This window comes from Genypterus blacodes, unplaced genomic scaffold, assembly GCF_046128005.1.
Source record: "Genypterus blacodes isolate CSIRO-AG114 ecotype Tasmania unplaced genomic scaffold, CSIRO-AGI_Gbla_v1 ptg000156l_1, whole genome shotgun sequence".
Taxonomy (NCBI): domain Eukaryota; kingdom Metazoa; phylum Chordata; class Actinopteri; order Ophidiiformes; family Ophidiidae; genus Genypterus; species Genypterus blacodes.
In genome coordinates, this window is record NW_027466957.1 from 5,876,352 (window position 1) to 5,896,942 (window position 20,591).

Genomic DNA, 20,591 nt, shown 5'->3' on the forward strand with positions numbered 1-20,591 from the left:
CTTTTGTAACATTGATCCAAATGTGACTGATTACGTTGTCTTATCCTTTGTTTAGTCCACAGTACGTTTCAGGTGGACTATGGAGTTTGGATATATATTGTTTTGATTTATCATTTTAGCTACATGACCTGGAAGAGTGAAGGCCCCCTCCTTTCATTTATCCCCGACAAGTTGTGATGGAAACATAATTCGTTGTGTGTGTTTCTTTAAATGGGCCATTCCGTATAATCACATTTAAATCAAGTTGCCATCCCAACTTTAGGAAAAAAATCGCTTGTGTATGACTTCAGTGGGCGACCGAGTGGGCGGTGTCAACTAATTCTTTTAAGAAGTAACCTGAGTTAGTCCGCCCGGTGTGTGTGGGGATCTAAAACAAGCGTTCATCGTTTCCAGCGTCATTTCAAGGAAGTGCGTACGATTAGTATACACGAAAGAATAACATTGAAGGAAATGGCGTCGTATGGCGTTTTATGAATAGCAGAGTAACGGGACCTATGTCTTATTGGAAAGTTAGACTTAGACATTCAAACCGTGTCTGTCGGGTGGAGTTACGGCAGTAAATATCGGTAAAGTCAGCGTCTGTGTCAGTGCCATGAGGAAGAGAACCATGGGCGCAAGACACAGCTCTGCTTCAGACACAAGTTTGAGTTCAAGCCCGGAGAGAGAATCGACGAGAGACGCGGAGCCAGGGAAGAAAAGATGGGAAGCGACGACACCCTGCCCTCCCATGCAGGTATACATGGCAGCCGGCTGTGTCTTACTACGATAATGGGAGTGTGTGTTTTTGTGTATGTGTTCGTCCGGAGTTGCAACGTTCCTCCGATCGCCTCCAAACTTAGCAGAAACATTGTTTAGGGGTCCGGCATGTGCATATGGTGCTTTCAATGTTATTTACGGTTTTACTTTATGCTTTGTTTGTACTGGCAAGTCCTAGTAGTGGGAGTGGTGATGTCACAGTTGTCAGTGACAGGAGCAGCTTAGGGATGATGGCCGGGTTAGGTGAGGGTGAAGAAGGGCAAGATGTTAAGGGAGGGTCGGCAACTCTAAACTAAGCAGAAACATTGTTCATGGGTCCAGCATGTGCATATGGGGCTTTTCATGACATTTACATTTTTGTTTATATTGTATGTGCTTTAAAAAATGATTGTAGTGGGGAAATGTACTACTACTACAGGGAGGGATACTCTGAGGGTCAGCTGAGCCTTATCTTATGTGTGTGTTTGTGTGTTTTTCTAAAGCAGTTCACCGGTGAAATCCCTCTCCTTCCTCGGGAGGTTGTGGAGGAGATCTTCCTGAATCTTTCTCCCGAACAAGTAGTGAATCATGGCCGGTTAGTGTGCCGTGAATGGAAGGAAATGGTTGACAGTGAAGCCCTGTGGAGAGAGAGATGTAGAAGAGAAGGCTATCACCTCCGAGATAGTTCCAAAACACCTGAAGACTGGAGATTGTTTTACTTCCTCTGCAAGAAGAGAAGGAATCTGTTGAAGAACCCCAGAGCAGAAGGTAAGAGGCTTCAGAGGGACTTGAGTTGAACATGTGGTGGTATGAAGGCCATTATTCTCCTCATGTAGATACAAAGAATGATTTATATCTCACAACTTGTGTCCTTGTTCTACTAGGGGGTTTGAGGGGATGGAAAATTGTGGAGAATGGTGGTGATAAATGGAAAGTGGAGGATATTAAACTGCCACATCCAAACGAGGCAGTCAAGAATATCTTCATGACCTCCTACCAGTGAGTATTCAGGAGCTAAGAGGCAGCAAACGCATGACGCTTACGTTGTATATTCATAATATACATGTGAATAAGTGCCTAATATATATGAATATTTCTTTCTTGCCTATAGTATGTGCACAAAGTCGCAGCTGATTGATTTGGTGAAGGAGGGTTATACCCGTTCATTTTTGGATCAGTTCCAGCCAGACATCAAAATATCTGATTGGTAAGAAGAATATGCACAAATCACTCCATGCAGCCGGTCTGATTAGTAATGCCTGACTTGATGGTAAACTGAATCAGGCAAATGCAAGACGTGTTTCTGGATCATTTAATTGGCCTTACTCAGCCTGATTTAATCATCAATCATGTTTGTACATTTACCAAACATTCTGGTGTGTTATATTGCTTGTGTCTGTGTTATCCTAGGTATGCACCACGACGGGATTGTGGCTCTGAATATCATATCCGTGTGGAGTTGCTGGATCAGAGAAAGAAGTGCATCAAGGCATTTGCCCCAGAAACTGTTTCCTTTGAACAGTGGAATGATCAGCAATGGCATCAGGTATTGTCACAGCATGAAGTCTGTTTAATGAGTATGATGGAGTTGAGAAACTAGACTTGATTTTTTTTCTTTTTTCTTTCTGTCTTTTTTTTAGATGACCCATGTATTCCGGAATTATGGACGAGGAGTGCGGTACGTCCATTTTGTCCATGGAGGCAAGGACACACAGTTCTGGGCAGGATGGTATGGAATCCGGGTGACTGACAGCCAAGTTGAGATATGTCCATATGGGGACACATAGCTTTTTGGGATTCGTGTAGTTGTTTCTTTCTGCCTGTACATTAAAGTGTACATCTCAAGTCTAACATTATCTCTGGTCATTTACGTCTGAAATGAATATTTTTGCAATTTTCTTTTAATTTGAATGACATTTCAATTGAAGTTTTCAGTGTTGGGGTTGCTCGTTCCCCAGTGTCACAGTGAGAGCAAATCCTGTGCCTTCCTCAGCCGCAGGATGCCATTAACCCGTCACACTGCCAGGTTGTCGCTTTTCTCTCAGGGTGCGCTCGGCTCGCCTAGGTTGACTGATGCAAGGGTGTGTCCGATGGTGTGGCCATACACTTCGGAGCCACTGTAGACCATTTCAAATGCCAGATGACGGCATGAGACTGAAGTATGCACGCAATTTCCCTCCTAGCATTTTTGCACACATGGCCTCACCTGTTAGGCATTCAACACAAACACACACACACTCCTGAGCACCAATATCTTTGCAGTAAGGATATCCACTTCAGACCTATGTGCAGTTATGAGGTGTGGAAACATAATTCAGTTTGTGTGTGTGTGTGTGTGTGTGTGTGTGTGTGTGTGTGTGTGTCAGTCATGCAGTGATGAGATTTGAATGCACATCATGGCGTGACCGCTACTGCTTATCAGTTGTGATGCTGTTGATGAAGTTGTCGGGAGTGAAGACAAAAGCTGATGGAAAATGTAGACGCTGCGGTACAAAAATATTTCATTATTACTGTTCAAGCAGCACTTAGCGTAAATCCTTTTTGTTGGGCTACAAGTTATGCTGTTATGTAATCAGTTGTGTATCTGTTCAAGATATTGTACAATGTAATAAACAATGTATGTGACCATCAAGCTAGTCAACAACACATAATTGACACATCAGAGTTAGTGTATTGATAATACTGGTTTATTGTGATGTCATATCACAAGTGAGATGCAGTACAATTTTCATGTCAAATAGATGTATTGTTTTTAAAGTCAAAGATAACATTTTCTATAATGCAAAGGAATTTTCAGTGAATTATTTTTCTTGTCGGTATCTCAATGCACTTCATGTTTTAATCATCCAGTTAGTTGAAGTTATGAGTACTTCTCACTGTAATTAGAGCTCCAATTTAAATCCACCGGCAAGGCATGGGCGTAGTAAAAGAACAGTTCTGTCTTTGATCATTTCCACTGGGTCTGTGTTGACAAAATGACCCAATTATGATGTATCATTTGCACCATTTGTAGGTCTGATCCACTTCTTGATCACACAATGGATCCATCCAAGAGGTTTGACTCAGGACAGGTGTCATTAGACAACCAATGGTGGTGAAGTCACCTGATAATCTACAGAATGCAAAGTCTTGAGTGATGGGATCCTTTTGTAACATTGATCCAAATGGGACTGATTACGTTGTCTTATCCTTTGTTTAGTCCACAGTACGTTCTCAGGTGGACTATGGAGTTTGGATATATATTGTTTTGATTTATCATTTTAGCTACATGACCTGGAAGAGTGAAGGCCCCCTCCTTTCATTTATCCCCGACAATTTGTGATGGAAACATAATTCGTTGTGTGTGTTTCTTTAAATGGGCCATTCCGTATAATCACGTTTAAATCAAGTTGCCATCCCAACTAAAAAAAAAATCGCTTGTGTATGATTTCAGTGGGCGACCGAGTGGGCGGCGTCAACTTTTCCTTTAAGAGGTAAGCGGAGTTAGCTCGCCCGGTGTGTGTGAGGATCTAAAACAAGCGTTCATCGGTTCCAGCGTCATTTCAAGGAAGTGCGCATGATTAGTATACACGAAAGAATAACATTGAAGGAAATGGCGTCGTATGGCGTTTTATAAATAGCGGAATAATGGGACCTTTGTCTTCTTCGAAAGTTAGACTTAGACTTTCAAACCGTGTCTGTCGGGTGGAGTTACGGCAGTAAATATCGGTAAAGTCAGCGTCTGTGTCAGTGCCATGAGGAAGAGAACCATGGGCGCAAGACACACCTCGGCTTCAGACACAAGTTTGAGTTCAAGCCCGGAGAGAGAATCGACGAGAGACGCGGAGTCAAGGAAGAACAGATGGGAAGTGACAACACCCTGCCCTCCCATGCAGGTATACATGGCAGCCGGCTGTGTCTTACTACGATAATGGGAGTGTGCGTCTGTGAGTCTTTGTGTATGTGTTCGTCCGGAGTTGCAACGTTCCTCCGATCGCCTCCAAACTTAGCAGAAACATTGTTTAGGGGTCCGGCATGTGCACATGGTGCTTTCAATGTTATTTACAATTTTACATTATGCTTTATTTGTACTGGCAAGTCCTAGTAGTGGGAGTGGTGATGTCACAGTTGTCAGTGACAGGAGCAGTTTAGGAATGATGGCCGGGTTAGGTGAGGGTGAAGAAGGGCAAGATGTTAAGGGAGGGTCGGCAACTCTAAACTAAGCAGAAACATTGTTCATGGGTCCGGCATGTGCATATGGGGCTTTTCATGACATTTACATTTTTGTTTATATTGTATGTGCTTTAACAAATGATTGTAGTGGGGAAATGTACTACTACTACAGGGAGGGATACTCTGAGGGTCAGCTGAGCCTTATCTTATGTGTGTGTGTGTGTGTGTTTTTCTAAAGCAGTTCACCGGTGAAATCCCTCTCCTTCCTCCGGAGGTTGTGGAGGAGATCTTCCTGAATCTTCCTCCCGAACAAGTAGTGAATCGTGGCCGGTTAGTGTGCCGTGAATGGAAGGAAATGGTTGACAGTGAAGCCCTGTGGAGAGAGAGATGTAGAAGAGAAGGCTATCACCTCCGAGATAGTTCCAAAACACCTGAAGACTGGAGATTGTTTTACTTCCTCTGCAAGAAGAGAAGGAATCTGTTGAAGAACCCCAGAGCAGAAGGTAAGAGGCTTCAGAGGGACTTGAGTTGAACATGTGGTGGTATGAAGGCCATTATTCTCCTCATGTAGATACAAAGAATGATTTATATCTCACAACTCGTGTCCTTGTTCTACTAGGGGGTTTGAGGGAATGGAAAATTGTGGAGAATGGTGGTGATAAATGGAAAGTGGAGGATATTGAACTGCCACATCCAAACGAGGCAGTCAAGAATATCTTCATAACCTCCTACCAGTGAGTATTCAGGAGCTGAGAGGCAGCAAACGCATGACGCTTACGTTGTATATTCATAATATACATGTGAATAAGTGCCTGAATATACACGTATATATTTCTTTCTTACCTATAGTATGTGCACAAAGTCGCAGCTGATTGATTTGGTGAAGGAGGGTTACACCCGTTCATTTTTGGATCAGTTCCAGCCAGACATTCAAATATCTGATTGGTAAGAAGAATATGCACAAATCACTCCATGCAGCCGGTCTGATTAGTAATGCCTGACTTGATGGTAAACTCAGCCTGATTTAGTCATCAATCATGTTTGTACATTTACCAAACATTCTGGTGTGTTATATTGCTTGTGTCTGTGTTATCCTAGGTATGCACCACGATGGGATTGTGGCTCTGAATATCATATCCGTGTGGAGTTGCTGGATCAGAGAAAGAAGTGCATCAAGGCATTTGCCCCAGAAACTGTTTCCTTTGAACAGTGGAATGATCAGCAATGGCATCAAGTATTGTCACAGCATGAAGTCTGTTTAATGAATAAGATGGAGTAGAGAAACTAGACTTGATTTTCTTTCATTATTTCTTTCTTTATTTTTAGATGACCCATGTATTCCAGAATTATGGACCAGGAGTGCGATACGTCCATTTTGTCCATGGAGGCAAGGACACACTGTTCTGGGCAGGATGGTATGGAATCCGGGTGACTGACAGCCAAGTTGAGATATGTCCATATGGGGACACATAGCTTTTTGGGATTCGTGTAGTTGTTTCTTTCTGCCTTCCTCTGCCGCAGGAGGCCGTTGTCCCGTCACACTGCCAGGTTGTCGCTTTTCTCTCAGGGTGCGCTCGGCTCGCCTGGGTTGACTGATGCAAGGGTGTGTCCGATGGTGTGGCCATACACTTCGGAGCCACTGTAGACCATTTCAAATGCCAGATGACGGCATGAGATTGAAGTATGCACGCAATTTCCCTCCTAGCATTTTTGCACACATGGCCTCACCTGTTAGGCATTCAACACAAACACACACACACTCCTGAGCACCAATATCTTTGCAGTAAGGATATCCACTTCAGACCTATGTGCAGTTATGAGATGTGGAAACATAATTCAGTTTGTCATATGCCTTTCCAAAGAATACTCATGCTTTCCATTTCACAAAACAAATCAGCCTAATTGGTTAATATCTAACATTTTTCTGACTGAATATTTGAATATTTAAGGAGTCTTTGTTAGCTGACCACTTACTCTCAGCATACTTCAGCAAGTTAATGTAAATGCTAAGATACTGTGTGTGTGTGGTGTGTGGTGTGTGGTGTGTGGTGTGTGGTGTGTGTGTGTCAGTCGTGCAGTGATGAGACTTGAAGGCACATCATGGCGTGACTGCTACTGCTTTTCAGTTGTGAAGCTGTTGATGAAGTTGTCGGGAGTAAAGACAAAAGCTGATGGAAAATGTAGACGCTGCGGTACCAAAATATTTCATTATTACTGTTCAAGCAGCACTTAGCGTAAATCCTTTTTGTAGGGGTACAAGTTATGCTGTTGTGTAATCAGTTGTGTATCTGTTCAAGATATTGTACAATGTAATAAACAATGTATGTGACCATCAAGTGAGTCAACACACACCAACACACAACACATCAGTTAGTTTATTGATAACACTGGTTTATTGTGATGTCATCTCACAAGTGAGATGCAGTACAATTTTCATGTCAGATAACATTTTCTCAATTGCAAAAGAATTTTCAGTGAATTATTTTTCTTGTTGGTATCTCAATGCACTTCATGTTTTAATCATCTAGTTAGTTGAAGTTATGAGTACTTCTCACTGTAATTAGAGCTCCAATTTAAATCCACCGGCAAGGCATGGGCGTAGTAAAAGAACAGTTCTGTCTTTGATCATTTCCACTGAGTCTGTGTTGACAAAATGACCCAATTATGATGTATCATTTGCACCATTTGGAGGTCTGATCCACTTCTTGATCACACAATGGATCCATCCAAGAGGTTTGACTCAGGACAGGTGTCATTAGACAACCAATGGTGGTGAAGTCACCTGATAATCTACAGAATGCGAAGTCTTGAGTGATGGGATCCTTTTGTACCATTGATCCAAATGTGACTGATTACGTTGTATTATCCTTTGTTTAGTCCACAGTACGTTCTCAGGTGGACTATGGAGTTTGGATATATATTTTTGCTTTGATTTATGATTTTAGCTACATGACCTGGAAGAGTGAAGGCCCCCTTCTTTCAATTTATTCTTTTCTAAACCCCGATAATTTGTGATCGAAACATAATTCGTTTCGTGTGTTTCTTTAAACGGGCCCTTCCGTATAATCACGTTTTATCCCAACAAAAATCGCTTGTACATAAATTCAGAAGGCGACCGATTGGGCGGTGTCAACTATTCCTTTAAGTAGGAAGCGGATTAAGCCCGCCCGTGTGTGTGACGATTCACAACAGGCGTGAATCTGTTCCAGTGTCATTTCAAGGAAGTGCGCATGATAAGTCAAATCGAAAGAATAAAGTTGTAGGAAAATGGAAAATTCCGGCACCTATGTCTAATAGGAAAGTTAGACTTACACATTCAAACCGTGTCTATCGGGTGGAGTTACGGCAGTAAATAACGGTAAAGTCAGCGTCTGTGTCAGTGCCATGAGGAAGAGAACCATGGGCGCAAGACACAGCTCTGCCTCAAACACAACTTTAAGTTCAAGCCCGGAGAGAGAAGCGACGAGAGACGCGGAGCCAGGGAAGAACGGAGGGGAAGCGACAACACCCTGCCCTCTCATGCAGGCATCCATGGTGTGTGTGTGTGTGTTTTTGTGTTTGCGCGCGCGCTTTATTTGTATTGGCAAGTCATAGTAGTGGGAATAATGATGTTAAATTGTCAGTAACAGGAGGAGCAGTTTAGGGATGATGGCCGGGTTAGGTGAGGGTGAAGAGGGGCAAAATGTTATGGGAGGGTCGGCAACTCCAAACTAAGCAGAAACATTGTTCATGGGTTGTGTCATTTACATTTTTGTGGGGGGGTTTGGTGCCTTGCTCACGGGCACCTCGGCAGTGCCCTGGAGGCAAACTGGCAACTCACCAGCTGCCAGTCCACTTTCTTGGTCCACGCGCACGTCCACATACTTGGTAGAAACATGATAGCTTAAAGGAAATGAAGCTGTTTTCAGTATTCATGAATTTGGAGTTTTCATAAGATCCTTTCCACGTGTTGACTTTATGCTTTGAAAAATTAATTGAGTTTTGAGAGGAATTTTGGGAACATTGCTGAAATGTACTACTACTACTACTTTACACAATATACAGTGGCGGATACTCTGAGGGTCAACTGAGCCTTATCGTATGTGTGTCTCTGTGTGTGTGTGTGTGTGTGTGTGTTTGTGTATGTGTTTGTGTGTTTCTAAAGCAGTTCGCCGGTGAAATCCCTCTCCTTCCTCGGGAGGTTGTGGAGGAGATCTTCCTGAATCTTCCTCCCGAACAAGTAGTGAATCGTGGCCGGTTAGTGTGCCGTGAATGGAAGGAAATGGTTGACAGTGCAGCCCTGTGGAGAGAGAGATGTAGAAGAGAAGGCTATCACCTCCGAGATAGTTCCAAAACACCTGAAGACTGGAGATTGTTTTACTTCCTCTGCAAGAAGAGACGGAATCTGTTGAAGAACCCCAGAGCAGAAGGTAAGAGGCTTCAGATGGTCTTGAGTTGAACATGTGGTGGTATGAAGGCCATTATTCTCCTCATGTAGATACAAAGAATGATTCATAACTCACAACTTGTGTCCTTGTTCTTGTAGGAGGTTTGAGGGAATGGAAAATTGTGGAGAATGGTGGTGATAAATGGAAAGTAGAGGGTATTAAACTGCCACATCCAAACGAGGCAGTCAAGAATATCTTCGCAACCTCTTACCAGTGAGTATTCAGGAGCTGAACAACACATGACGCTTACATTGTACATTCATAATAAACATGTGAATAAGTGCCTGATATATATGAATATTTCTTTCTTGCCTATAGTATGTGCACAAAGTCGCAGCTGATTGATTTGGTGAAGGAGGGTTATACCCGTTCATTTTTGGATCAGTTCCAGCCAGACATCAAAATATCTGATTGGTAAGAAGAATATGCACAAATCACTCCATGCAGCCGGTCTGATTAGTAATGCCTGACTTGATGGTAAACTCAACCTGATTTAATCATCAATCATGTTTGTACATTTACCAAACATTCAAGTGTGTTAATTATGCTTGTGTCTGTGTTATCCTAGGTATGCACCACTATCGAGTTTTGGCTCTGAATATCATATCCGTGTGGAGTTGCTGGATCAGAGAAAGAAGTGCATCAAGGCATTTGCCCCAGCCACTGTTTCTTTTCAAGAGTGGATTGATAAGAAATGGCATCAGGTATTGTCACAGCATGAAGTCTGTTTAATGAGTATGATGGAGTTGAGAAACTAGACTTGATTTTAATTTTATTTTTTACTTTCTTAGATGACCCATGTATTCCGTAATTATGGACCAGGAGTGCGATACATCCATTTTATCCATGGAGGCAAGGACACACTGTTCTGGGCAGGATGGTATGGAATCCGGGTGACTGACAGCCAAGTTGAGATATGTCCATATGGGGACACATAGCTTTTTGGGATTCGTGTAGTTGTTTCTTTCTGCCTGTACATGAAAGTGTACATCTCGAGCCTTACATTATCTCTGGTCATTTACGTCTGAATTGAATATGTTTGCAATTTCCTTTTAATTTAAATGACATTTCAATTGAAGTTTTCAGTTTTTTGGGGTTGCTCGTTCCCCAGTGTCACAGTGAGAGCAAATCCTGTGCCTTCCTCAGCCGCAGGATGCCATTAACCCGTCACACTGCCAGGTTGTCGCTTTTCTCTCAGGGTGCGCTCTGCTCGCCTGGGTTGACTGATGCAAGGGTGTGTCCGATGGTGTGGCCATATACTTCAGAGCCACTGTAGACCATTTCAAATGCCAGATGACGGCATGAGATTGAAGTATGCACGCAATTTCCCTCCTAGCATTTTTGCACACATGGCCTCACCTGTTAGGCATTCAACACAAACACACACACACTCCTGAGCACCAATATCTTTGCAGTAAGGATATCCACTTCAGACCTATGTGCAGTTATGAGATGTGGAAACATAATTCAGTTTGTCATATGCCTTTCCAAAGAATACTCATGCTTTCCATTTCACAAAACAAATCAGCCTAATTGGTTAATATCTACCATTTTTCTGACTGAATATTTGAATATTTAAGGAGTCTTTGTTAGCTGACCACTTACTCTCAGCACACTTCAGCAAGTTAATGTAAATACTAAGATAGTGTGTGTGTGTGTGTGTGTGTGTGTGTGTGTGTGTGTGTCAGTCGTGCAGTGATGAGACTTGAAGGCACATCATGGCGTGACTGCTACTGCTTTTCAGTTGTGATGCTGTTGATGAAGTTGTCGGAGGTAAAGAAAAAAGCTGATGCAAAACGTAGACGCTGCGGTACCAAAATATTTCATTATTACTGTTCAAGCAGCCGTTAGCGTAAATCCTTTTTGTAGGGGTACAAGTTATGCTGTTGTGTAATCAGTTGTGTATCTGTTCAAGATATTGTACAATGTAATAAACAATGTATGTGACCATCAAGTGAGTCAACACACACCAACACATAATTGACACATCAGTTTGTTTATTGATAACAATGGTTTATTGTGATGTCATCTCACAAGTGAGATGCAGTACAATTTTCATGTCAGATAACATTTTCTCAATTGCAAAAGAATTTTCAGTGAATTATTTTTCTTGTTGGTATCTCAATGCACTTCATGTTTTAATCATCTAGTTAGTTGAAGTTATGAGTACTTCTCACTGTAATTAGAGCTCCAATTTAAATCCACCGGCAAGGCATGGGCGTAGTAAAAGAACAGTTCTGTCTTTGATCATTTCCACTGAGTCTGTGTTGACAAAATGACCCAATTATGATGTATCATTTGCACCATTTGTAGGTCTGATCCACTTCTTGATCACACAATGGATCCATCCAAGAGGTTTGACTCAGGACAGGTGTCATTAGACAACCAATGGTGGTGAAGTCACCTGATAATCTACAGAATGCGAAGTCTTGAGTGATGGGATCCTTTTGTACCATTGATCCAAATGTGACTGATTACGTTGTCTTATCCTTTGTTTAGTCCACAGTACGTTCTCAGGTGGACTATGGAGTTTGGATATATATTTGCTTTGATTTATGATTTTAGCTACATGACCTGGAAGAGTGAAGGCCCCCTTCTTTCAATTTATTCTTTTCTAAACCCCGATAATTTGTGATCGAAACATAATTCGTTTCGTGTGTTTCTTTAAACGGGCCCTTCCGTATAATCACGTTTTATCCCAACAAAAATCGCTTGTACATAAATTCAGAAGGCGACCGATTGGGCGGTGTCAACTATTCCTTTAAGTAGGAAGCGGAGTTAGCCCGCCCGTGTGTGTGACGATTCACAACAGGCGTGAATCTGTTCCAGTGTCATTTCAAGGAAGTGCGCATGATAAGTCAAATCTAAAAATAAAATTGAAGGAAATGGCGCGTATGATGTTTCATAGATAGCAGATTCCGGCACCTATGTCTAATAGGAAAGTTAGACTTACACATTCAAACCGTGTCTATCGGGTGGAGTTACGGCAGTAAATAACGGTAAAGTCAGCGTCTGTGTCAGTGCCATGAGGAAGAGAACCATGGGCGCAAGACACAGCTCTGCCTCAAACACAACTTTAAGTTCAAGCCCGGAGAGAGAAGCGACGAGAGACGCGGAGTCACGGAAGAACGGAGGGGAAGCGACAACACCCTGCCCTCTCATGCAGGTATCCATGGTGTGTGTGTGTGTGTGTTTTTGTGTTTGCGCGCGCGCTTTATTTGTATTGGCAAATCATAGTAGTGGGAATGATGATGTCACAGTTGTCAGGAACAGGAGGAGCAGCTTAGGGATGATGGCCGGGTTAGGTGAGGGTGAAGAGGGGCAAAATGTTATGGGAGGGTCGGCAACTCCAAACTAAGCAGAAACATTGTTCATGGGTTGTGTCATTTACATTTTTGTGGGGGGGGGGGGGGGGGTTGGTGCCTTGCTCACGGGCACCTCGGCAGTGCCCTGGAGGCAAACTGGCAACTCACCAGCTGCCAGTCCACTTTCTTGGTCCATGCGCACGTCCACATACTTGGTAGAAACATGATAGCTTAAAGGAAATGAAGCTGTTTTCAGTATTCATGAATTTGGAGTTTTCATAAGATCCTTTCCACGTGTTGACTTTATGCTTTGAAAAATGAATTGAGTTTTGAGAGGAAATATGGGAACATTGCTGAAATGTACTACTACTACTACTTTACACAATATACAGTGACGGATACTCTGAGGGTCAACTGAGCCTTATCGTATGTGTGTCTCTGTGTGTGTGTGTGTGTGTGTGTGTGTGTGTGTGTGTGTGTGTTTCTAAAGCAGTTCGCCGGTGAAATCCCTCTCCTTCCTCGGGAGGTTGTGGAGGAGATCTTCCTGAATCTTCCTGCCGAACAAGTAGTGAATCGTGGCCGGTTAGTGTGCCGTGAATGGAAGGAAATGGTTGACAGTGAAGCCCTGTGGAGAGAGAGATGTAGAAGAGAAGGCTATCACCTCCGAGATAGTTCCAAAACACCTGAAGACTGGAGATTGTTTTACTTCCTCTGCAAGAAGAGAAGGAATCTGTTGAAGAACCCCAGAGCAGAAGGTAAGAGGCTTCAGAGGGACTTGAGTTGAACATGTGGTGGTATGAAGGCCATTATTCTCCTCATGTAGATACAAAGAATGATTCATAACTCACAACTCGTGTCCTTGTTCTTGTAGGAGGTTTGAGGGAATGGAAAATTGTGGAGAATGGTGGTGATAAATGGAGAGTAGAGGATATTAAACTGCCACATCCAAACGAGGCAGTCAAGAATATCTTCGCAACCTCTTTCCAGTGAGTATTCAGGAGCTGAACAACACATGACGCTTACATTGTACATTCATAATAAACATGTGAATAAGTGCCTGATATATATGAATATTTCTTTCTTGCCTATAGTATGTGCACAAAGTCGCAGCTGATTGATTTGGTGAAGGAGGGTTATACCCGTTCATTTTTGGATCAGTTCCAGCCAGACATCAAAATATCTGATTGGTAAGAAGAATATGCACAAATCACTCCATGCAGCCGGTCTGATTAGTAATGCCTGACTTAAAGGTAAACTCAGCCTGATTTAATCATCAATCATGTTTGTACATTTACCAAACATTCAAGTGTGTTTCATTATGCTTGTGTCTGTGTTATCCTAGGTATGCACCACTATCGAGTTTTGGCTCTGAATATCATATCCGTGTGGAGTTGCTGGATCAGAGAAAGAAGTGCATCAAGGCATTTGCCCCAGAAACTGTTTCTTTTCAACAGTGGATTGATATGAAATGGCATCAGGTATTGTCACAGCATGAAGTCTGTTTAATGAGTATGATGGAGTTGAGAAACTAGACTTGATTTTATTTATTTTTTTATTTTTTTAGGTGACCCATGTTTTCAGTAATTATGGACCAGGAGTGCGATACGTCCATTTTATCCACGGAGGCAAGGACACACTGTTCTGGGCAGGATGGTATGGAATCCGGGTGACTGACAGCCAAGTTGAGATATGTCCATAGTCCATATGGGGACACATAGCTTTTTGCTTTTTAGGATTCGTGTAATTGTTTCTTCCTGCCTGTACATGAAAGTGTACATCTCCGGTCTTCTACGTATTATGTCTGGCCATATTTTGTCTGAAATGAATGTGTTGGTTATTTTCTTTAAATACGATGACATTTCGATTGTAGTTTTCAGTATTTGGGGGTTGTTAGTGTTTTTTATGGTGTTGACAGGAAAAGTTGAAGATGGTTACACATGTGGAATGTCTGTGAAGTGCATTAGGGTTGAGAGGTGTTTAAATGATAAGGATGAACTCATTTTATCTATCTATCTATTTTCACCTTTCTCTCTTTGCGACATGTATGTCTCGTGAGTTCTTATCTGTGGTGTCAATAAGTCTAGGAGATGTTAAACTGATGAAGGATGGAGAAGCAGGGGGTTGAGGTACACCGGAGTAGATGTTAGGTTCTGGGATGGCTATAAAGATCTGGTACAATCCTATAAGAATTGTCATTGTCTTCTGCTATGCATGTAGTGGCACGGAGTGAACCGGCGCTGTAATAAACTGATGATCCTATCTGCATGAGTCTATGTGATAAATTCACTCTAACAGGGTTGCACATTCACCAGTGTCACAGCTTGGTGAGGGCAAATCCTGTGCCTTCTACAGCCGCAGGATGCCGTTGTCCCGTCACACTGCCAGGTTGTCGCTTTTCTCTCAGGGTGCGCTCTGCTCGCCTGGGTTGACTGATGCAAGGGTGTGTCCGATGGTGTGGCCATACACTTCGGAGCCACTGTAGACCATTTCAAATGCGAGATGACGGCATGAGTGTGCACCTGTGTGTGTGCTTGTGTGCATCATGGCGTGACTGCTAGTGCTTTTCAGTTGTGATGCATGCTGTTGATCAAGTTGTCAGGAGCAAAGAAAATTAAGATGCTGCGGTACAAAAACATTTCATTACTGCTCAAGCAGCACTTAGGGGTACAATGTATGCTGTTATGTAAATCAGTTGTGTATCTGTTCATAACAATGTACAGTAAGTATGTTACCATCAAGTGAGTCAACAACACATAATTGACACATTGGAGTTAGTTTATTGATAATACTGGTTTATTGTGATGTCATATCACAAGTGAGATACAGTACAATTTTCATGTCAAATAGATTTTTTTGTTTAAAGTCAAAGATAACATTTTCTCTATTGCAAAGGAATTTTCAGTGAATTATATTTCTTGTCTGAATCTTAATGCACTTCATGTTTTAATCATCCAGTTAGTTGAAGTTATGAGTACTTCTCACTGTAATTAGAGCTCTAATTTAAACCCACCAGCCAGGCATGGGGGTAGTAAAAGAACAGTTCTGTCTTTGATCATTTCCACTGAGTCTGTGTTGAGAACAGTTCACTTTTCAATTGAGTTTAACTTCTCAGTCTATGTATGATGATGCCGAATAACTTCCAAGGATCCCAACTAAGAGGACTTGTGCCAATAAGCATTTGGGAGACATCTCAGTGATCTTATTACCCCTTAACTATCAAACACTACATCATATTTGTGCCTAAATGATGTAAATACTTTCATTCCATTACTGGATTTTAAAGACTGGTTCCCATTGAGTTCCTTTATAAATCAAAGTACATTTTGTAACATGATAAATATCAATTTCCCACGTTTTGACAAAATAACTGAGATGGGGCATAGCCTCAGTCATATTCCATACATTTGGAGCTTGAAGGCAAGGTTAACAATGAACATTTAAGTAAAGTAAATTTGGAGAAATTAGAGAAAATGTGTGAGTAGCATTAAAGAAGAAGAAAATACGTTTATGGTTTGGTGCTGAACATTTGAGTGAGAACTCCTGAAATGTCTTGTGGTAGAGAGACCACCAGTGAATGATGAGAACACCGGCCGTCTCAAAAAGACAATAATAAACAATATAAATATAAAGAAACTTGAGAAACAGAAAACTTATGACTAGACTTTAGCATGAAACTTATCCTTCATTATAACGTTTGTGCCTCACTAATGGAAAAACACAATATCCAAAAAGCTGAGGGACTAACAGTGGCTGCAAGACAATACTATTACATGTTTTTATACTCAAAATTAGCTGTAACTGTAAGCCCAATACATCTGCAGATTAAACGTCAGCTACAGTCGATGGTATATTTTAAGCATCCAGTGTTTATGTTTATCTAACGTTAACCCATTGTGTCGGTTTTTTATTCATCCAAAACCGCAATAAGTCATCATCGAATCTTTAGTCATATTCAAATCATGGAATATGCAGGTAGTAAGAGTCAGACAGCAGGCAAATACTTCATGGTATCTCAACACGTGCCGGAATGTTCCTTTAGCAGCTACGGTAAAGAGCTTTACAGTACTGTTAACCTAGATATGGTACGTGGTGTGTGTGTGTGTGTGTGTGTGTGTGTAGGGGCTGGGAGCAGACTTAGAGCAGTACGCATTTACGTCTTTTCTTAGGTTCGGGAGGCTCCAGGGCGGCCAGTATTGCCTCATCAAACACATTCTTTAATCCTTTCTGTGGAAACAAAATATATATATATGTTCAAAATAAAAATCAACAAAATGCAAAGCACAGACGTTGTTGAAGAAGAGTAGTAGAAGAAGAAGAAGTAGAGCTGGGCAATCAAAATTTATTCAAATGACATTTTACAAGATTCCCCTCATGATCAAGTTGTCGGGAGTGAAGACAAAAAGCTGATGGAAAATTTAGATGCTGCGGTACAAAAACATTTCATTATCACTGTTGGAGACAGCACTTAGCGTAAATCCTTTATAGGGGTACGATTTATACCAAAGAGTTCAATACTGACATGATGACAGGAATGTAAAAGTTAAAAAACAAAAACAAACTTGTTAGGTTGAGCTATACATGGACGAGCACGCGAGGTGCTGAATGCAGGGAAGAAAAAGGTTTGGCACCCTTGTTATACAGGCAGCAAGGCAGTATGGGTAATTGTGATTAGGCCAAGTTTGAAAATAAAGCACACATGAGCAGATGGAAAGTTTAGAGTTTAAAAGAGATTCATGGTTATTTAAGTGAGAAAAGGACTTTAGTTTGCAGAGGATAAGCAACAGACGATCGAGAGGCAAAGCGAGACTCGAGAGGACATCAGAACAAACAGCACTTTCTCTTTCTCTGAGTTTCGGGGGGCTCTAAAGCGGCTAGGATAGCCTCATCAAATACGTTCTTCAGTCCCCGCTACAGAAAGAAGAAAAGGGGGGAGAGAGAAAGAGAAAGGCACACGACACAGAGTTAGATGGAATTAAGAGCCAAACGCTGTTAGTAAAAGACAAAGCCAAGCAATTCACACTGGTAAGGAATCTGCCGTTGAACCGCGTGCCTGTCACACAAACACACACGGTGGCGAAAGCTGTGGCTCTTACCTGTGTTAGGGCTGAGCACTCCACGTATTTGACTGCTTTGAGGTCCCGAGCCAGCTTTTCTGCCGTCTCGGGGGTGATTGGCTTCTGTTTGTTCTTGGCGAGCTTCTCCACAGTGGAGGGGTCGTCTCGCAGGTCAATCTGAGTGCCCACCAGCAGGAACGGGGTCTTCGGACAGTGGTGTGTTATTTCAGGAACCCACTGGCAGAGGAAAAGCAACAACAACAACCAAGGGAAAGGATCAGTGTTTGTGTTGTTTGTTAGTGCTTTATATTTAATACCATCATTCCCAGCAGGCTGGTCAACAAACTGCTTGGCCTTGGTTTCGATAGCTCCCTCTGTATGTGGATTAAAGACTTTCTTTCCAACCGCACACAGACAGTCAAATTTGGTTCACAGCTCTCTCCCAGTCTTACCACCAGCACTGGGGCACCGCAGGGCTGTGTCCTCAGTCCAATGCTGTATTCACTCTACACCTTTGACTGTATTTCGACACAACCAACTAACACAATAATCAAATTTGCCGACGACACAACAGTGGTGGGACTCATTTCAAACAACAATGAAACCCACTACCGTGAGGAAATAGACAAGCTGGCAGACTGGTGCATGGACAACAACCTCACACTCAACATTAAAAAGACAAAAGAACTAATCATTGCCTTCAGGAGACACCATGAGGACCACAGGTGGAGAGGGTTCGCTGCTTCAAGTTCCTGGGGACTTACATTAGTGAAGACCTCAATTGGACTGTGAACACCTCGGCCCTTGTCAAAAAGGCGCAGCAGCGACTCTATTTCCTCCGCACACTGAAGAAGAACCACCTGTCTGCAGAGCTGCTCAGAGCCTTCTACCAATGCTGTATAGAAAGCGTCCTAACATACTGTCTGACAGCTTGGTATGCAAACTGCACTGAGGGAGATCGGCAAAAACTCAAAAGGAATGTTAAAACAGCAGGAAAAATAATTGGCCTTCCCCTGCCCTCTCTGGAGGACATTTTTAAGACTGGTTGTCTCCGCAGGGCCAACACCATCCTGAAAGATGCATCCCACCCTTGTAACTCCCTGTTCCGTCTGTTACCCTCTGGAAGGCGATACAGATCACTGAACCACCAGACTGAAGAACAGCTTCTTTGTAAGGGCCATAAGTGAACTCAACAAAATCAAACATTAGACAAGTTAGTACCCCAAAAGTCAATTGCAATATTGGGACATATTGGGACATATTGGGCATCTTGAGCTATGGTCATCTTCAGCTATGATGTCATGTGAGGCATGGGACATGTCATATGCATTTTGTTGTATTATCATGTACAATGACAATAAAAGCTATTCTATTCTATATGAAGCCACCCATTCTAGGGCTGCGGCAATCCAATAGTCGGGAAATCGATTGGTTCAATTATCCAAATTTTAAATTCTACAAAATGCCACAATTTTTTCGCTGCGCAATTTCCCAGTGAAGCATACACAAACATTTCCCACACCGTTCTCATTGTTTACCATTCCACAGCTAAATCACTTTCAAATGCATCTCTTTCCAGGATTTTACATTAATAGTGGCAGACAACTGACATTCCTCGGGAAAATGGAGGTGGCAGTGTGAAAATCTGCAGACGACGACAAATTATGTAATAGAAGAAGTTTGGATGAACAAAACAAGACAAAAAACACAGAAAACAGATGCGGATGCTGTAATTTACCTTTTGAACTCACCTTATATTAAATTTATGTTTACTAGTTTATATTAAGACGATTGGTTCTAAGCTTGGTAGCTACAGAAAAGATTGTCTACGTCAATTTGTTGTTGCTGCTGCTGTTATCGCTAATTTGTCGCTCATTTGACACGCGTGTTTGCCCACTCACCTTTTCTTTAACATTCTCAAACGAGGAGGGTGAGACGACTGAGAAACAGACTAAGAACACGTCTGTCTGTGGGTAGCTTAGTGGTCGTAACCTGTCGTAATCCTCCTGACCTGTGGAGAGAACGCGCGCACACAACACACAACACACACACACAGATTAGCTTCAATCATTAAGACAGATCACAAACAATAGAATCAAAAATGACGAAAGGTTTACCTGCTGTATCAAACAATCCAAGGGTGTATGGTTCACCCCCAATCATTACAGTTACTGCATAGTTATCAAACACCTGAGTGGAGAGAACAGGGAGAACACTGAGTTACTGCTTACTTTGGGCGGGGGGGGGGGGTTTAACTACAATAATGGAGAAACATTAAAGATTGTTACTTACTGTGGGGACATATTCAGAGGGGAATTTGTTGGTGGTGTATGAAATCAACAGGCAGGTCTTTCCCACGGCTCCATCACCGACCACAACACATTTGATGGTCTGCATCTCTGTGCCTTAGCTGGTGGGAGAGACGTTAGCTCGTTAGCATTTTGGTAGATGTATAAACATTACGTCCTGGAATGCATGAGTCACAAATGTAGCCACGTTATAAGCCACGGGCAGCTTCAGCTAAGCAGAGGGATAAGCGCGTGTTGTTCCATGCCCTTTAACAAATACAAACAGATTTGGGATGAAGACGAACACACCCATCAGTAAGCTACGGTTAGCATTCCTAGCCAGCGTTACCGGTAGGGTTAGCTCGCCGTGTAGCAGGATGTAGGGTAGCCTGTCAACTGGCCTTTGTTTAGTTTCTGTGCCTGCTTCTCAGATAGAAAGACGAACCAAAAGGCAATATTCGAAACTGTAGCTGTAAACTTAACGCAAATAAAGATGTCATGAGGCGGCTACGTGTGTAACTTACCAGTATCCGGTATGCGATGCGTGCTTGGCCGGGCGTTGGCAGCAGCAACTTGCTACAGAGAAGAGCAGTAGCACGTCCAGACCGCCTCCAAAAATGTCAAGTCACA

At 42.4% G+C, this 20,591-nt stretch overlaps 4 protein-coding genes across 9 annotated transcripts; 3 read left to right on the forward strand and 1 right to left on the reverse strand.

Annotated features, from left to right (window-relative positions):
• Nucleotides 1–346: 346 nt before the first annotated feature.
• Nucleotides 347–7,223, forward strand: LOC143012910 (uncharacterized). Its single transcript, XM_076166249.1, has 13 exons — nt 347–733; nt 1,239–1,503; nt 1,620–1,734; nt 1,847–1,942; nt 2,146–2,281; nt 2,376–2,521; nt 2,729–2,828; nt 4,398–4,610; nt 5,126–5,390; nt 5,507–5,621; nt 5,737–5,832; nt 5,986–6,121; nt 6,214–7,223. Exons 1-13 carry the CDS (start codon nt 593–595, stop codon nt 6,358–6,360), a joined length of 1,971 nt encoding a protein of 656 aa, XP_076022364.1. The 5' UTR covers nt 347–592; the 3' UTR covers nt 6,361–7,223.
• An 808-nt stretch (nt 7,224–8,031) lies between these two features.
• LOC143013052 (F-box only protein 6-like) lies at nt 8,032–11,055 on the forward strand. 2 transcript variants are annotated; one of them, XM_076166496.1, is made up of 6 exons: nt 8,032–8,421; nt 9,032–9,296; nt 9,413–9,527; nt 9,633–9,728; nt 9,883–10,018; nt 10,106–11,055. In XM_076166496.1, the coding sequence occupies exons 1-6, from the start codon at nt 8,272–8,274 to the stop codon at nt 10,250–10,252; spliced, it is 909 nt and encodes a 302-aa protein (XP_076022611.1). In that variant the 5' UTR covers nt 8,032–8,271; the 3' UTR covers nt 10,253–11,055. The 2 variants fall into 2 exon arrangements, with proteins under 2 accessions (XP_076022611.1, XP_076022612.1); XM_076166497.1 differs by having other exon boundaries at nt 9,035–9,296.
• A 784-nt stretch (nt 11,056–11,839) lies between these two features.
• On the forward strand, nt 11,840–14,878 carry LOC143013053 (F-box only protein 6-like). Of its 4 annotated transcripts, none has more exons than XM_076166498.1 (6): nt 11,840–12,489; nt 13,110–13,374; nt 13,491–13,605; nt 13,711–13,806; nt 13,962–14,097; nt 14,184–14,878. In XM_076166498.1, exons 1-6 carry the CDS (start codon nt 12,340–12,342, stop codon nt 14,316–14,318), a joined length of 897 nt encoding a protein of 298 aa, XP_076022613.1. In that variant the 5' UTR covers nt 11,840–12,339; the 3' UTR covers nt 14,319–14,878. The 4 variants fall into 4 exon arrangements, with proteins under 4 accessions (XP_076022613.1, XP_076022614.1, XP_076022615.1 ...); XM_076166499.1 differs by having other exon boundaries at nt 13,113–13,374; XM_076166500.1 differs by having other exon boundaries at nt 11,840–12,480.
• Nucleotides 14,879–15,389: 511 nt separating this feature from the next.
• On the reverse strand, nt 15,390–20,573 carry LOC143013054 (cell division control protein 42 homolog). 2 transcript variants are annotated; one of them, XM_076166502.1, is made up of 6 exons: nt 20,486–20,573; nt 19,966–20,083; nt 19,791–19,863; nt 19,575–19,684; nt 17,713–17,910; nt 15,390–16,843 (listed from the first exon to the last, which is right to left on the reverse strand). In XM_076166502.1, the coding sequence occupies exons 2-6, from the start codon at nt 20,068–20,070 to the stop codon at nt 16,754–16,756; spliced, it is 576 nt and encodes a 191-aa protein (XP_076022617.1). In that variant the 5' UTR covers nt 20,071–20,083; nt 20,486–20,573; the 3' UTR covers nt 15,390–16,753. The 2 variants fall into 2 exon arrangements, with proteins under 2 accessions (XP_076022617.1, XP_076022618.1); XM_076166503.1 differs by lacking the exon at nt 15,390–16,843 and adding an exon at nt 16,943–17,527.
• Nucleotides 20,574–20,591: the final 18 nt, after the last annotated feature.

Excerpts from the sequence above, each read along its gene's own strand:
- LOC143012910 (XM_076166249.1), top strand. The coding sequence starts at position 593 with ATGAGGAAGAGAACCATGGGCGCAAGACACAGCTCTGCTTCAGACACA. Across the intron at positions 1,943-2,145 it reads GACATCAAAATATCTGATTG|GTATGCACCACGACGGGATT; the intron begins GTAAGAAGAATA and ends GTGTTATCCTAG. Across the intron at positions 4,611-5,125 it reads CACCCTGCCCTCCCATGCAG|CAGTTCACCGGTGAAATCCC; the intron begins GTATACATGGCA and ends GTTTTTCTAAAG.
- LOC143013052 (XM_076166496.1), top strand. The coding sequence starts at position 8,272 with ATGAGGAAGAGAACCATGGGCGCAAGACACAGCTCTGCCTCAAACACA. Across the intron at positions 9,528-9,632 it reads ATCTTCGCAACCTCTTACCA|TATGTGCACAAAGTCGCAGC; the intron begins GTGAGTATTCAG and ends TCTTGCCTATAG. Across the intron at positions 9,729-9,882 it reads GACATCAAAATATCTGATTG|GTATGCACCACTATCGAGTT; the intron begins GTAAGAAGAATA and ends GTGTTATCCTAG.
- LOC143013053 (XM_076166498.1), top strand. The coding sequence starts at position 12,340 with ATGAGGAAGAGAACCATGGGCGCAAGACACAGCTCTGCCTCAAACACA. Across the intron at positions 13,807-13,961 it reads GACATCAAAATATCTGATTG|GTATGCACCACTATCGAGTT; the intron begins GTAAGAAGAATA and ends GTGTTATCCTAG. Across the intron at positions 14,098-14,183 it reads TTGATATGAAATGGCATCAG|GTGACCCATGTTTTCAGTAA; the intron begins GTATTGTCACAG and ends TTATTTTTTTAG.
- LOC143013054 (XM_076166502.1), bottom strand. The coding sequence starts at position 20,070 with ATGCAGACCATCAAATGTGTTGTGGTCGGTGATGGAGCCGTGGGAAAG. Across the intron at positions 17,911-19,574 it reads TTGAGAATGTTAAAGAAAAG|TGGGTTCCTGAAATAACACA; the intron begins GTGAGTGGGCAA and ends TTCCTCTGCCAG. Across the intron at positions 16,844-17,712 it reads AGTGCTCAGCCCTAACACAG|AAAGGATTAAAGAATGTGTT; the intron begins GTAAGAGCCACA and ends TTGTTTCCACAG.